Source organism: Frieseomelitta varia, unplaced genomic scaffold (assembly GCF_011392965.1).
Source record: "Frieseomelitta varia isolate USP_RPSP 00005682 unplaced genomic scaffold, Fvar_1.2 scaffold_476, whole genome shotgun sequence".
In the NCBI taxonomy this organism is placed as follows: Eukaryota; Metazoa; Arthropoda; class Insecta; order Hymenoptera; family Apidae; genus Frieseomelitta; species Frieseomelitta varia.
In genome coordinates, this window is record NW_025110230.1 from 172,007 (window position 1) to 189,134 (window position 17,128).

The 17,128-nt window shown below is 40.0% G+C and overlaps 1 protein-coding gene across 1 annotated transcript in view; it reads left to right on the forward strand.

Moving 5' to 3' along the window:
• LOC122532835 (zinc finger SWIM domain-containing protein 8 homolog) overlaps positions 1-16,281 on the forward strand; it is a gene marked incomplete at its 5' end in the record, with an annotated part of 119,777 nt that extends 103,496 nt beyond the window's left edge. Inside the window, 19 exons of the mRNA XM_043661947.1 lie at positions 1,502-1,677; positions 2,233-2,543; positions 3,104-3,530; positions 4,067-4,318; positions 4,777-5,073; positions 5,486-6,097; positions 6,204-6,380; positions 6,519-6,705; positions 6,874-7,003; positions 7,084-7,240; positions 7,301-7,497; positions 7,806-8,298; positions 8,380-8,508; positions 8,576-8,789; positions 8,850-9,193; positions 9,270-9,374; positions 9,576-9,943; positions 10,039-10,188; positions 10,492-16,281. Of these exons, the coding sequence (XP_043517882.1) occupies positions 1,502-1,677; positions 2,233-2,543; positions 3,104-3,530; positions 4,067-4,318; positions 4,777-5,073; positions 5,486-6,097; positions 6,204-6,380; positions 6,519-6,705; positions 6,874-7,003; positions 7,084-7,240; positions 7,301-7,497; positions 7,806-8,298; positions 8,380-8,508; positions 8,576-8,789; positions 8,850-9,193; positions 9,270-9,374; positions 9,576-9,943; positions 10,039-10,188; positions 10,492-10,558 (4,793 nt within the window). The remainder of the gene's footprint in view (positions 1-1,501; positions 1,678-2,232; positions 2,544-3,103; positions 3,531-4,066; positions 4,319-4,776; positions 5,074-5,485; positions 6,098-6,203; positions 6,381-6,518; positions 6,706-6,873; positions 7,004-7,083; positions 7,241-7,300; positions 7,498-7,805; positions 8,299-8,379; positions 8,509-8,575; positions 8,790-8,849; positions 9,194-9,269; positions 9,375-9,575; positions 9,944-10,038; positions 10,189-10,491) is intronic.
• Positions 16,282-17,128: the final 847 nt, after the last annotated feature.

A 17,128-nucleotide genomic window follows, 5' to 3' on the forward strand; every position in this document is an offset into this window, starting at 1 on the left:
GATCGCTGTTTCCTGCCGGATCGCTATAATTATAACCACACTACTGAATCGTCTGTTCATTTCTGTCTTATACTACTGCCGCTCAGTCGCGTCAAGGAAGGAAATTGACTTTCGTTCCATCTTATTCTTCATTGTTCTTACTCTGTCGCAACGTCAGACCAAATATAATCGATAGATTAATGTTTTTAATTAATCGTGTCATTTGTCCCTTGAACAATTGAATAAAGTACAAAATGAAAATACGATGTGGCAGAGAATATTGTGTTATGTTTCGGGTATGAAACGTGAATTATATTGTACAATATTGAATTTTCGGAAGGGAGAAAGATTAATTAATTAATTGAATTCCTTGACATAAATTTGATCCAATCACGTTTTCACATGTACGAACGTACGTGAATTTTTATTCAATTCTACAGAGCAATGTCGCAAATTGTTTCACTACGAATTCAAAATTGTTTCAGCGTAAGTTCTCAAATTTACAAATTTTTGAAGTTCAAAAGTAAAAAAGATTGTCAGAAATCCGAGACCTCGCGTCCATTCCAAGCTCCTCGAGACTTACATCAACAAACTGATCAAGAGATGTTCACTTTTAACTCCACTTTTAAAATTTAATTTGCTAAGTTTCATATTACTTACTGAACTGTAACAGAGTATTTCGAATGCCTGGTACTTTAATTACGACGACTCTGAAATTTGTCAAGGAACGACAACGTTCTAAACAAAGTTCGCGAGCTACTTCGTCCCTTCATCCTATTCAGAAAATAATCTGACAAACAAGGGAATGCCTCGAAGAAGCCTCGCATTCGTCTGGCGAATCGAGCCGCTCGAAGGATCCACGGCGAGAGGAGCGTTGGAATTTAATCCTTAATTTCATTGTTTGATCAAGCTGTTCCTGGTTGGTTAATTTCCTCCAGGTAATTTGCGCTGCGCTCCAGATACACAGAGACCCAGCCTCTTCCTCTTTGTCTTCCGTTTGTTGGCTATCCACGGCCCTAGGCGTTAAGTTTCTTAATGCGCTCGAAATGATGTCTTTATCTCTCTGCCTCGCTTGGAAACCCTCGTATTCAACTTCTCGTCATTTTCTTGCTCGTTGCTTCAAAACGAGATGTACTCTCGATCTTCTCCAATTTGTTTTTTTTTTTTTTTTTACGAACTAATTTACTAAGTATTTTTTTTCTTTTTGAGCCGCGAGAGAAATTATTTTCCTTCTTTTTTTTTTTTTTTGTTAGTTGTTAATGACGGAAATTTCGGGAAATTTTCGAGCCAACTCTTTTGGGATCGTGACGGCTGAAATTTTGTCAGACGATCATTTGTAAACAGTACGACGTTACCTACAAGCTTGAAAGAGTCAACGTTGCAAGAAGATAATGTCTTTCGGTCGTTTGAAATCGAAATATAAGTATAAAAATACAGTAATTATTGGCGAAAAGATTTTTAGAAATATTTTCATTTCGTTTGTTTTTTTTTTTTTTCTTTTATTCATTCCTTTTTATTGCAGGTTTCCACTTGAGCGCCACAGTGAACTCGCAGGGGGTGATGAACGGCGTCAGGTCGCAGTTCAATGTGGCTGTGACGTTCGACCGACGGAAAATCACATCATGCAACTGTACTTGTTCTTCTAAGGCCTATTGGTGCGCTCATGTGGTCGCTGTTTGCCTTCACAGAATACACATGGTAAATAAAGTTAGTTCAAAAGAAAAAAAAAAAAAAAAAAGAAAAAACGCCAAACACGTAACAAAATATACATCCCTGTATATACATATATGTAATTATTAAATAAGTACATAACTGTTTTGTTAGATTTTATAAAATTGTATAGAATGTATATAATGTACATAAGTATGTAAAATACCAAGAACAATGAAATTTAGCTCTTGCGATCACGCCAATTAATCCTTTGTACGATCGATCAATTTTTTTTAGACCATTTAAAGAAATTAGCCTGGTCGTTCGTTTAGACCATTTAAAGAAATTAGCCTGGTCGTTCGTTTAAAATATTAATATTATTTTCTTCAACATTAGTTTGGACATTATAATTTTTCCTTCTTTTTTTTTCGATAATTTTAAGTTCACCAATAGGAGCAACCAAACTGATTCATTGAAAGAAAATGATATTAATACTTCAAGGAACGACCAAACTGATCTATTCGAATGATTTAAGAAAACTGATTGGTCATACGAGGCGTTAATTGACCTTGATCACAAGAGCTCTTCATTGTTTGCATCCAGCCAACGCAGGTGTGCCTGAGAGCTCCAGTTAGCGAATCCTTGTCACGTTTACACCGGGAACAACTGCAGAAGTTCGCGCAATATCTCATCAGCGAGCTACCACAGCAGATTTTGCCCACTGCCCAACGACTGTTGGACGAGCTGTTGTCGGTTCAGCCGAGTACCATCAACAGTTATTGTGGCGCCCCGGATCCCACGGCTGGCGCCTCGGCCCACGATCAAACATCTTGGTACCTCGATGAGAAGACACTGCACGATAACATCAAAAAGATCCTCATTAAATTCTGCGTGCCCGCGCCGATCGTCTTTAGGTCATTATTGTTTATTATTGTTCGTTATTCCATTACATAAATCTATCATTCTCCATCATCTGTTGTATCAGTAGATTATTGATTGTTCAGTATTATTTCCGAATTCTGTAGCGGATACGATAGAATTCGAGATCCATTCACCAAAGTATAATATTCGTTCAGAATGCCCTACAGAATTTGTGCTGTAAGAAGTTGAGCTCTTGATGGCGTTTTATGCGTTACTCAGTTTATTAAATTACGATGTCTCTAAATATAATAAATTCTGAAATTGCCGAATTACCAAATCAGCAAACCACGAAATTACCGAATTCCTAAATTTCCAAATTTGCCAAACCTCCGAAATTTCGAAATTAATAAACTCTCAAATTTCAAAGTTCGCCGAACTCCCGAATTATCAAATTTTTCAAGCTCGCTAAGTTACAAGAAATTGTCAAATCTCCAGATCCTGGAATTACCAGACATTCAGATTGTCAAATTGCCGAAATTACCAAATTTATATCTTTCTCTGCGTCATCCAAATGTATCTCCGTTAAAATTCAACGGCGCATGTCTAATTGCAGTGATGTTAATTACCTGAGCACCACTGCGCCTCCTGCAGCTGCCGAGTGGTCCTCGTTGCTGCGACCGTTGCGTGGCCGTGAACCGGAAGGCATGTGGAATTTGCTGTCGATCGTTCGCGAGATGTTCAAGAGGACTGATCGCAACGCCATACCGTTGTTGGAGATCATCACGGAGGAGTGTATGGCCTGCGAGCAGATCCTCGTCTGGTGGTTCAACACAAAGGTAGCTTTGTTGAACGGAACCGGATATGGCGGTAAGCACAACATGAACAGCAACGTGCACGCCTCGCAGCACGCTTGTTCCTCCCTCTGCGACGAGATTGTCGTTCTATGGCGGCTGGCTGCCTTGAATCCTGGATTATCGCCTGCCGAACGAGATATGCTTCATGGTCAGTTTACTGCTTGGCACATGAAGATCATCGACAAGGTATAGTATGTCAGAGTTGACAGTTGACCGGGTCTTTGCAGCAAGAAGAAGAAACCAGCTTCTTGGAAAATGTATTTCGTTTGAAAAACAGCAAGCGATCTTTCACTTGGCGATGAAGAAGAGTCAACACCAAGTGAAAGTTTGTTAATGCGAGCATAGTTTTCTTGGTTTGTTAGAAAGAGGAGCTATCTTCTTGTTGCAGCAGCTCCTTCATTTAGGAAATTAATTTAGTTAAGTTAAGTTAATTACAAAGCTAACAAATTATTAATTGGATTAAAGAGTTGATAAGTTACAAGTTATTTCACGCCTGACTGATAGTAGTTCGTTTCACTTAATTTCAGATTTGAAATTAAGGAGTGAAAATATGAATATTCTAATAAATCATAAAACATGAAGAATTGTAGTAAAATGTTACAATTCGTATAATCTCTGATCTCTCTCCACGTTAGAAGTAAAAATTCATTAATTCCGAGAGCAAAATCTGCCTTGAAACTGAGGTAGTTGGCTGACGGCGAGTCTCTTTATTCTTTGTCAAGGTGACGAAAAGTCGGGGCAGTTCGGTGACGCACAATTCACACAACAGAAATAATGGCGGTGGTCACAAGGATTCATTGAAGAATGACCTGGCCGTCTTCACCGGCTTTAAATCGGCCCTCGAGGCGTGCTATCTGGATTGGGAGGAATATATCTTGCCTGGTATCACTTACACCGCCGGAAGCAATCCCATGTATCATTGTCCGTTCACCTGCTTTCGGCATGCCGGCGATACCAGGACCGAGGTGAACCAGGTCAGTTCGTTAATCCAACTCATTTTTTCCAATGAAACTACCATCGCCTTGGAATAAAACTAAACTTCACAAGAATGTCCCTGTTCTGCTCTTTTGGCATCATGTACTTCTTTAAACGTAAAACATTGCTGCACTATCATATACTCTTTCTTTTTCCTCTTGGTTTAACGTAGAATAGAAATAAATTCTTAAATCTTATACTTTTTTGATACGTGTACCCCTTCATGTGTAAATATAAAATTGAGTTTGTATGATCATAGATAATTTATGAAGTCATTCGTTAATTTAATATCAGAGTGAAAAAGTAATATGTCGCTGTAATATGTTACGATATAATTAGTAAATATAAAATTCTTGTATCAGACATTTTTGCGTACACATGTTTCACATAATTAGTTGTAATGTATTTCTATGTAAATATGTTATTTAAGTGTTTGATCGATGTGCTTGAATCGCAGGTGAATTCAAGTGCAGCCGTGTTAAATTGTCAGCCACCCGTTTCCCATCACCACGGTCGACGACCATTGAGTTTAGGCCTGGTAGAGTTCAGTTATATGGACAGAAGACGATTGAACTCGCGGGAGTGTTCGGGATTATGCTCGCGAAGCGGTGGCGGCGATGGGAACCGAAGTAGCGTTAGCTCAGAAGGTTTCTGCGAGAATGAGACCGATATGCCCGATATTTCCGAGCCTCAAGTAGTTCTCGTTAGAAGATCTTGCGCTCAATTAAATAATTGCGGGGATACAGACTCGCAGGTATGTGTGTCAGGAAAATAATTTATATTTGAATCGTAACGAAACGATAAGAACGTATTTATTAAAAATGTAATAACATAGAGCGAAGAATATAATTGAACCTCAGTGAAAAATTGTCGATAATTTATACCTCGTAACAACAAATCATGAGAAGTTTTAATAGAAGATTTCAATCTCTTCTTAATAACGTTTGAGCATACTTCTCGAGAAAGAAGTAAGTACTTTCTTACCTTACAGAATATGAAATCGTTGGAGAAAAATGTAAAGGCCAAGTCTAAGTCTAAAAGTAGTCGTTACGGTTAAAAATCAGGCCAACAAATAGAATGTATGATTTTTCGTTACTTTAAATATTGATAACAAATTTTTGATCGTTATTGGCACAATCTAACCACAGAACAACGGAAAATTGCAGGAAGGTGGCGGCAGCGAGTCGTCCTCGAATAGTAATGTCAGTCTGAAGAACGCTCAAGACTCGGACAAGCACCGCTCAAACGCCTCGTCCGAGACCCATAGTGATAGTAGTGATAGTAGTAATAACAAAGCTGCCTGCGACGCGAAATACAGCAGGACGAATCTCGACTATCGTGAGAAATCGCGAACGGTATTGCCTAAAGGGAACAGTTCCAAGAGCGAGCAAGAATCCGACCAGGAGAAGGATCCATCCAGAAGGCCATCCAAGGACGAGAGTTCTTCCTCGAGTAGCGATAGCCCGTCTGGTGACGAATATCACGTTTATTATTATGATCCTAAAGCTGTTGTGAATGCGAACGGCGCTTCGAGCAAGGACTCCAAGAACGAATCGCAATCGACGTCCACTGCGAACGCGAGCACGGTGTTGGGCAATCTGATGAAAACAGAAGACCCATGGGACATCCTGTTCGCCAGGGCAGAGGGGCTCTATGCTCATGGCCACACGAGGGAAGCTTGTATCCTGGGCGTTCAACTCGGCGAGGAATTGTTGGCCAATCCCCCTAACCTTATGATCGACGAACCCCCGGCGCCGGTGAAAGGGAAAAAGAAGAAGGTAGATTCATTGGAAAGACTTGGTTTCGTTTGTTCGATTCAGTAAGGCCCTGTTCCAATTGATCAGAGCTAGTCAGTGCGTAACGAATACAACGACAATGTTTTAGCAACAAGTGAACCCGGCGTCCCATCAGCTCACGTGCCTTGCATCCGCCACCTTGGCCAAATGTTGCTTCCTGTGTACGGTCCTCGCGGAGAATTCAGAGTACTATAACCTGGCGTTCAGGGTTGGCTTGTTCGGATTGGAGATGGCTAGACCACCAGCCAACACGAAACCTTTGGAGGTAAACTTACGCGCTGACGAGGATAGATTAATTAACGACTAGAGTGTTATTCATTTTTTTTTTTTCTATATTTTTTGACTGATAAATTTATATGACAACGCAATCAAAGAACGTTTTGCAATGTGACTGGCCTTCTAGGTTAAATTGGCTCACCAGGAGAGCGAGTTGGTCGGATTATTAAAGAAAATTCCACTCGGACCGGCCGAACTGGCGATGGTTCGCCAAAGAGCGGAGCAGTTGAGAGATGGAGTACTAAGATCCAGAGGTCACGCACTGCTCCCGATCATGTTGGCCAGCTTCGTTTTCGACGCCCTTAACATGTCAAGTATGCATTTTTTTTTCCTTCGTACTTACGTTCTTCTCTGAAATTTGGTCGAGTAAAGAGAGTTTGCGCGATTCGAATCGAGGATGAAGAATATCTTCTTTCAGACAAGAAAGAGTTAATGATTAAATAGTGTAGGTGGAAGGTAAAAGATTGTGGAATGATTCGCAGGACTAAAACACCTGTCCTCAGACGTTGACGAGGACCTTGGGTTCGATGCGGCTGTCGCTGCTTTGGGCCTGAAGGCAAACGTGAGTGAAGCTGATCATCCTCTCCTTTGCGAAGGAACTAGACGTCAGAGGTATGTCCTTGATTATTATTATTATTTTTTTTAATTTAATTAACTTTATGACCAAAGTGAGAACTGTTTAATTATTTTAGGGGAGATTTGGCCATTACGTTGCTTGTCCATTATAAAGATGATCCTATAAAGGTAGCAAGGATCATGGACAAATTGTTGGATCGAGACGTTCATCAATTGATCAAGTCGCCAATTCTTAGCAGCTACTACACCTCTAACCCTCCAACTAAGAGCGAGGTAAGGAAGACTGTTTTTAATATTCAAATGTAGATGAGGACTAAATTACATTTGTTTTAGATAACAAGATACCTTCATGACGAAGAGTGTTCTTCCCCCCTTGCTGGTACAGATGCTGGAAATGGCGATAGTGTCGTTGGTACGAGCAGCAGACCGCATAGCAGTACCAGTGCAGAATTGGAAAGTGGCATGAATGCACTCTCCGTTCAAACGCAGATAGTTCAACAACCTGTGCCTACTAGAACTAAAGAAACAAGGTCTGTATAAAATAATACTGTTCTAAATCTACTGTTTTAAATAATAAACTTTTACGTATTAATTAGAATAACCACCGGTTAGTAAATTCATGTAAAATAGACTCGCAGGTAGCAAGAGGGAAATCGACTCTATAGTATATTTACACTATTCAATAAACAAGTTGTAGTTCAGCAATCAACATTCACTGTTTTCTATCTAGTCCCAAGTCATACTTGGATGATTAAAGCATTATTGTGCAATAACCAGGGTCACGAGATGACCGCCAACAAATAAAGAATATTAAGAATTCTACAAAATTTTATTACAGATACAAGAGCAAGAGGGTATACCCATCAATTCCCAATCAACCATCAGAAGCGGGCGCGCATTTCATGTGCGAGCTGGCAAAGACTGTTCTTACAAAGGCTGGAGGCAACAGTTCTACTTCTTTGTTTACGCAAGCGTCCACCAGTCAGAATCATCACGGGCCACACAAAGCTCTGCACATGTGTGCTTTTCAACTTGGCCTCTACGCTCTTGGGCTTCATAATTGCGTCACTCCCAATTGGCTTAGTCGCACCTATTCGAGTCACGTGTCTTGGATCACTGGCCAAGCGATGGAGATAGGAGCATCAGCGATTTCGTTCCTCATCGAAAGTTGGGAGGGACACTTGACGCCACCCGAGGCTGTTGGCATAGCCGACAAATCGTCCAGAGGGAGCGACCCTGTCATGGTTCGGTCAGCAGCAGAACTCGCTTTGTCTTGTCTACCGCACGCCCATGCACTTAATCCCAACGAAGTACAGAGAGCCATTTTGCAGGTAAGCACTTTCAATATCTGATAAAAATTATAATCTATTTTTATTAAAAGAAAATATTTAATTATTTTGTTTTTGTCACAGTGCAAAGAACAGAGCGATTCGATGTTGGAGAAGGCTTGCATCACAGTGGAGAACACTGCGAAAGGAGGCGGCGTTTACCCAGAAGTATTGTTTCAAGTTGCCAAGTATTGGTACGAGCTGTATCTCAGGGTAAGTATAAAAACAGATGTTACATAAAAGAAGAGCTGACTAATTCAATTGTGATTTGTATATTTAGCACACCCCTGGTGGAGAACAACAAGACGATACGCCACACGATCCTCTACAACTGGATCTCAATGGAGTACTTCTGGTGGAACCTGGTCCTCCAGTGGATATGTCTAACGGGCAAATGATGCCTGGGCCAGCTCAAGCAGTTGTTGTGACTAGTACACAACCTCCTCCTCAACCATATCCTACGCATCCAACTATAACTACGCTAGCTCCTCTAGGTGAGTTTGACTTGTCCGTTTACGCATTTTATAAACCTCTATTGCATTTCTGAATTGCAGGAGTTGGTATGCCGTATGCAGTTAGTCCTTACAGTTTCGTGCATCCTCACCATTCGATTCCAACTTTTGCTGGACCAATGCCGTCGCATAGGGTAACTCTGCCACCAGCACCACCGCACATGCAAATGTATCATGCGGCATTCCCGCCTCATCCGGGTCATCCACAGCATCCGCAACATCCGCAGCATCCACAACATCCGCAACATCCACAGCATCCACAACATCCCCATCATCCACCACAACCTACACAGCCGCCATCGCTGCCGCAATATTACACACCGCAACCACCACCGCCACCGGGAACTCATCATTTGTTCACCATGCAACAGCCTATGCCAGTCAATGTAGGTATCTCTGATCTATATTTCACTGTAGTTAATTGTAGGACAATATTCAAGCTCAGTATGATGGTTTTTTTAGGTTCAAGCTGGAGTGGCAGGACCTATTCCTGGTCAGAACAACATGCCTGGATCTGCTCTCGTTCAGGCACAGCCCATAATATCCACTGTAAGAACACAGCCTCAGGTAATTTTTCTTTTTTTGATCTGTGATAACAGACTCCTTGAATTTAAAGGCTAGTCTAATATTTAGTATTTAGTATTTAGTATTTGTTTTCTTATAACAATTTTCTCTTGTATAAATTTTTAATATTTTTTAATTACCCTTTTCAACTTTTTTGATATAGTACTTACTAATAGTTATATATGCTTGATTTTTTATATGCAGGTTCACAGGCAAACACAACCCTTTAGCCAGCAGCAGCTCCGTGCTCTGGTCGCTGCGTACCGCGTAGGGATGTTGGCATTGGAAACTTTGGCTCGTCGCGTGCACGACGACAGACCTCAAGCGAAGTACGCGCGGAATCCACCTTACGGGGAAGACGTGAAATGGCTGTTGAGAGTGTCGAAGCGTCTCGGTACGCAGTACCTCCACCAGCTTTGCATCTGTACAGTGAACAGTATCGTTAGTCCATTTATCCTTCACGACGTTGCATTGGAAGCGGCGCTCTATCTGGCTAGAAACAACCGGGCTCTTGTACTTCAACACTTGAGATCTGCTCTCTTGGCACCTCTCGTCCACAAGTGTCAACAAATGTCAGTTTCATCAAATTCTTATTTTGTTTTTTTGTTTTTTTTTTTCTATGTTATCACCAAGGAATTTATTTCAATGTTTCAATTGCAAATTACAGGTATATTCAGTGTATGCATCAGAAACTATATCATTTGACAACCGGTGAATACGAAGACTTCGTAAACGTAGTGTGCGCCGCCAGAGCAGCGTTTCACATCACTCCGGAGGGCCACGTTCAATTCAAGGAACGACTTCAGTCCATTAAAAGGTATTGTCTTATGCCAGATGACAATAATTTAAGAAACTTGCAAACTTCAACGAGTCAGTCTAAACATAGTAAATATTATGATATGGAATAGCTACAAACATATGTGTGCGCTGTTATATTTGTTAACATTTAATTATATCTGTGTATATATTAAATTTCATACGAATACATGAATTAGAAATGACAGTGTTAATATTTAAATATAATATCTGCAATCATAGTGTCATGATGGTCATTCTGGTATATTAGTATTATGAAACAATAACAGGTAACTAATATTGGAAACGTAATTCCCGTTTGTAGATCTCAATCCTGTACCAAAGAACTGTGGGCACAAATCAACGCGGCGCTACAGCAGAACAGCAAATGACACAGAGCGGAGCCAGGCGTGACGTGGCTCACTTCCCTTCCTCATCCTCCACCGCCTCCGCCGCCTCCTCCACCGACGACGACGACAACCCTCGTGCTTCAGCACCAGCATCCCTGTCATCCTCATCCACAGAGCGTCGTATGCGTTCACGGGCTGGCTACCCTCGACAAGCTAGAACAGGATCTCCATAACGTGCACCGTCGGCGTACGACCGTCACGTCGACAGTGGCATCGATCTCGAACGACCATCGGACCATCAGAGCTAGGGACGGCCGATAATCGCTTTCTATCTTCGCCAATTTCGCGCAAGGAAAGCTGGATCGATCCCACTGAACGGGAATACACATAGATATATAATAACTTTCTAACTTTAGTTAATGTGTGTGTCTGATAGAGATTTGAACGAGAAGGACGCGAGAGAGAGAGAGAGAGAGAGAGAGAGAGAGAGAGAGAGAGAGAGAAAGATAAAGAAGAAAAAAAGAATAGAGAGAAAGAGCGTACGCGCGAGAAGAAGTATGACGACTTTTAATTAAAAGGAGCGAAGTACAAGTGTGAATGCTTGGAAAGAGTGAGAAAAGTACGACGTCAAGTCTTTTATTTTGCAGTTGAACGATTTCGAACGTCACCGACCGTTTCCTGGAAGATCGAGGAACGTAAATGACGATGTATAACGTAGTAACGCATTGAAGATGCGTTCGTGTCTCGTGTATCGATCGTTAATGGCACCGTTTCTTTCTCCTTGTGCATTTCCAAAAGAATAGAGTTGAGAAAATGGTAAAAAAGAAAAAAAAAAAAAAGAAAGAGGAAATAAAATGGTTAAGATGAAAGGTGAATACATGGGAAAGGAAAAAGGGGGATGAAAGAAAGATCGAACGAAACGTGAAAGCACGATCGATAATAAGTCGCAAATTTACAGGTGTCCGCGAACAATCGTCGATAGGAATTCTTGGAGAATCGTTTGTTCGACACGTCTTTCTCTTTTACACTTTAGTTAAGACTCAATGAGCGTCTTTAGCCTCGATTAGATAGGAAATTTTATTTTTCATTCATAGATAGGATGAATTGTCCCGCGTTTCATTTTATTTTTGTAAACGATGTAATAAGCAAATTTTTAAAAGTATCGATAAACGCACGTCTATTTATATAAATGGAAAAAAAAAAAAAATGATGAACGAAGATCTGATTCGTTATATAATACATAAGGGAACGACAGACTTTACTTAAATCGTAGGAAAAAGAAGAAGAAGAAGAAAAAGAAGAAGAAGAAAGAAAAAAAGAGATCGTCAATGAAAGAAATTTTTTATACAGAAGTGAAGATAATTTTTACTTTTCCTAGTAACGGCGATCGACCTCGTCCACCATTACTCTACCACCATCACCGCAACATCGATCCTTTTCATTTACTTGTTTTTTTTTTTTTTCTTCCCTTATAATTTACTTTGCTAATCTATTATATTTTAGTTTCTCTTATCCGAATTTTCTTTTATCTTCTATTCTATTTTTTTCTTTCTTTCTTTTTTGTAAATTATATTGTAGGCATATAACTATACACGTTCGCAAGTATATTGTTTTTTTTTTTTTTTTTTTCTTTCTTTTTGTCGTTGGTGACAATCTCCATGAACGAAAACATGATCTCTGTAATTTTTAAATTAAACTAATTTGAAGTATGAATAAAGCAAAATTATAGCTGACATCGTTGACTCGAACTTGACGCCACCTTTCCACATTTGCGCCTCGTTTGTGCAAAGAGAATGAAGTGTACATTTGCTTCTGTTTCTGTCGTTTTTCGCGCATTCAGTTACATCCCCAAGTAAACGCAGCTTCTACTCATCCCGATATCCCATCATCTATCACTGATTGATGTCTGAACGTTAGAAATGAGAAGTAACACACATTCCTCGATTGAAATAATTTCTCAAAGTAATTCTCAGAGTTTACGTGCAGTCGAAATTGAAATAGTCTCTGAAAAAAGCAAACAAAAAACAAAAAAAAAACACACACACAAAAAAAAAAGCTTGAAATCTCAGAATTTTCGACACACTTTCTCACCGAGATCGTCTCGTTCGTCTTGTATCACGTGCTTTCCACTCACGAAGAGAAAGAGAGGACGTAAAAAGAAGAAATTTCAGAAGTATTGTTCAGAGGAGAATCGGTCATGTGTGATTTTTTTTCTAATTTTGAAGAACGAGTGACGTCGGCTTTTGCGTATTAACTGACGCCTCTTCTTTCTTTAATAGTGCCGAGCGACTGATTCATAGATAGTAAGAGAGAAGGAAGAAGTGAGAAACATGAAAAAAACTGTCAACGCGTTGGTTCGACACGCTCGCCCCGTTCGAGGTAGGAAGCTGAAGAGAACAACAGTAATTGGGCACTGCCACTAATATGAATAACACCGCAACGGTGGTCACGGAAAGAGCAATATTTCATTAAATCATGTTCTAGTGCAATACCGCGAGAGTATTACGATTAATAGTACTGTTTCATGTTTTTCTACAGAGTTAAGGCTCCGAGAGGACCACTTTATAAATATTCGTTGCTAATCACCACTTTCTTAAAGCGAACGAGAGACAAAGTGTTTTACAAAAGATTTCTGCGAGATAGAGAAAAATTATCAAATTTCCTATTTCTTCGTCTCTGATCGACTGTAATAATTCTCTCTGTTAACGCGTCGCGTAATCGTGAAAAAAAAAAAAAAAAAGAAAATACAAGATAAATTTCGTCGAGGTGTGTTCCCTCAACGTATTTTTCGATTTTCGATGAAATCACTTTGAATAACTTTTTGAATAACTAACGAGCCTTAACTCTCGTAAATTCCATCCAATTTCGAACCGCAAATGTTGTACAAATAATTCGTGTCACATTTATAGGTATGAATTTACTTAAGATAAAAAAGCGTTTCGCTCGTCATCCTTCGATATACGCGGCGGTCTCAATGCAAATTTCCGTCATTTAACGATTACATATATCTATATATGAATCTTTGAAGTGGAACGAATTGCCGCCAAAAAAAAAAAAAAGCAAATCCATCAAACTGTATCAGTGGAACGTTACTTCGCTCAATTTTTCCGAGATCAAATGTTTAGCGAACCACCGTTCGAAACAATATTTCATCGCGTTCGATCGTGGATTCGAGGGATCCGTTCGATTCGACGTTTCATTCGCCACACCGTAGTTTCGAAGGCAAGAAGAAATTGTACAGAACGCGTTATTTTCTATGCTTCGAGTATCCTGCTCTTCGTTCCCTGCCGAACGATCGAACGATCCCTCGATTACAAAATTTACGAACGTGAAATGTGATCGTGACGAGGGTGACGAGACGCGCGTGTATATTTCATCTACCGCCCTGTATGTACATAATACGAATACACGACTGCACTAACAACGTGATCCAACAAACGTGGTAAAAATCGATCCATGAAGCGTGGTAGCGTTTTGCTCTAGGCTCACTTCTGCGTGTGCGCGTATTACGGTATCGATCAACATAGCGCGGAACTTATCCAAATAGGCGTAAAGGAAAAAATACTTCACTAGCCTACTTAGCGTTTAGAGAAGCGATTCTAGCGATTAACAATCCCATTTTTTCACGCAGACGGGGAACGCGAGACGTTGACCAGCCCTTCCGATCGCGAGAGAAAACGGAGGAAAGAGATTCCAAACTTGAACGTAGAACCGCTAGATTCCCTTTGCTCCCCTCCACTGGAGCGCGACGTTTTTTCGAGCGAAACTTAGATTAGGACAAGCCAAAATCTACGCGATACTGTTCGAGAACGGTTCGTGAGAATATTTCAAATATGCGCTACACCCTCGACGATCGTAGGCCGATTTTAATCGCTAAACTCGAATACCTTAGTATAACGAGTAGGTTCCATTCGATCCATTGTATAAGTACATGTCGATACTTTTCTTTTCTTTTTTTTTTTTTTTTTTTTTTTTTTTTTTTTCTCTTTTTCTCCATTGCATCGATCCACTCGTGCGAATTTTTACGTCTCGTTACCTTGCGCTTCGGAGATACCAGAATAGAAGAAACATTCGCGAGATAGTTGGGGGTTAGCTCACTTTGGCGTCCCGTGTTCAGCAGATGTTCTTTGGTTCACCGAACTATTGCAAGTCGAGCTCGTGTTAATTATCAAAATTCGCGTTCACGACGAATGAATATCAATAAATCACGATCTCTGTTACAATGTCAAAAGGAAAGAAGAGAAAAGAATCAATTTTCTCTCCCCCCCCCCCCCGCTGTCGTCGTTTCGTATTTATCTAGAAAGAGATCTATAGGTGTTCTTGGAACATTTCCTGAACATTATTTATTCTACACTGTATTCAGTTTTAGACGAAGAGCCGAGAAAAAAAAAAAAAAAAGAAGAGATGCAGAAGAAGAAAAAAAAATATATTGGTGAGGCGATAAAGTATCTATTTTTGCACTTGACTGAAAAAAACGCTGAAGAAAATTGCGAAGAAAAGATAGATGAAGAAGAATATGAAAAAAAAAAAAAAAATGATAAGTTTCCTCTTGATTCAAAGTATTTAGTCGTTCGATAGAAATTAAAAATTCTCCGTGACCCGATCTTCTACGAACAAAAGGTACATATATTTATACGTAGAGATAATAATAATTAAATTAAAAAAAAAGAAAAAAGAAAGAAAGAAAGAAGGAAAGACGAGAGAAGAAACAAAGGAAGGAGAATATAGAAACGCAAGAAGCGAATAGAGGAAAGAAGGGATGGGAAAAAGAAACTCAGTGTCTGTAAATAATCGCAGATCGTTCTTTCTCGCGCGCGGACAAATTCGAAGGGACATTTTTTTATATCGCTAATCGCGCAGATAATTACCGAATAATCGCTGTAGATGAACGCCACCGGCATCGATTACCGATCGAGGTCGCAGCGTGACTTTAGAATTTTTGTCTAGCTGTTATTGCAATCCCGAGTTGCACTGTAAGCTTCGTAGAGAAAAGGAAACGCGAAGTCCGACGCGCGACGTCTTGTAATTTACGTATTAAGTGAAACAGATCGATTTCGCGCGAGAGAGAGAGAGAGAAAGAGAGAGAGAGCGAGAGAGAGAGAGAGAGAGAGAAAGAGACAAAGAAAAAAGAAAGAAGAAGAAGAAGAGAAAGAAGAAGTATCTCTCTGATCTTGTGCAGATGATCGATCGATCGAATCGACAGTTATAAGATTGTACATATACGTTTACGGCCGCACTACACTAATTATAGGTATAATATAACGACGAGTTACTTAAAAACGCGTATGCAGAAGAGGAAGTTAGTCAAAGGTTAAGCAAACCTCGGAGATAAGACTCGCCGCGAGTGAGTTTCTATCTTTGAGATCGTCTGTCGAACGAGGTGAAAAATAGAGGGTACAGGTGAGAGGGAAAAAAGCAAAATGAAATATAACGAAACGAACGAACGTTGTTGGAATATTTTTCATCTCTTTCGAATGATCGATAACAGAGGGAAGAACGTGCACGCTGAACTTTCGATGAACTTTTGCGGGTTGAGTTCGTTACATTGTAAATTGCGAGCGAGGAAGCGAGAACGAACGAGGGGCTTTTCGGATGTTTCAGTAAGCAAGTTTAGGCTCGCGAGCAATAGGTTATGCGATTCTGTGTTCAATCGAAGGGGGTGGGGGGAGGGGGGGGGGAATATTCGAAGTTAGGACATTATCTCGACAGGTTCTTGTGAATGCAATCGTTTGGAGGCGCGTAGACATTTGGAAAGAAGAAGAAGAAGAAGAAGAAGAAGAAAAAGAGAACATTTGAATCAACATCGAACGTAATCTCGAATAATCGACAGCATTCGCTTTCAAGGTGAAAAGGAGACAAAAGGATATGTTCTACAGCCTGCGAAGTCGCGTTACGATAAATGACGATGTCGGTCATTCCATTGAATCTGTCGCGAGTGAAAATTTCGCTCTTCGCTGTTGATCAGATTCTACGATAATTATCTAGTGTTCATATTCTATTTGTAAAACATCCTTCTGACTTGCATTCACCAGCTGGACAGGAAGTACACCGTACACTGTAAGCGTGTGTCATTTTTTCGATTTTCATAAGACGTCGCAAGACATAACGAAAAGGGGGAACTCTAACGAGGTTCGAGCATCGATGTTAATTAACGCAACCTCGAGGGACATCTTTTCTTCTTCTTTTTTTTTTTCTCTTTTTTTTTTTAGCAGGATGAATTAAAAGGGGGGGGGAAAAAAAAAAATTCTGACAGAGCAAGTCACTTGGTTTCGCTGTACTTGATTAACGTAGATAATCAACATATTATAATGTCTACTAAATAAATTTCGATTTCTAATTGCGTCCTTTGTCTGTTATCTTTCTATTGTATCGATCCACTGAAATACAATCTCTGATTTCACAAGTTAATATATTCATTGTCTCCTCTGCCGACTATGTCCCACACTTTTTCGTCGATTTTATTTACTGAAAAGTATGAGAAAACTTACGTGAATGTATATTCCACAATGGTACATTTCTCATTTATCCGAAAGTTATAGTTAACGCAGCGTTTAAGAAGGCAGAAAATTATTTATATGTTAGCAGAGTACAATTTTATTGTTATTGTTATTA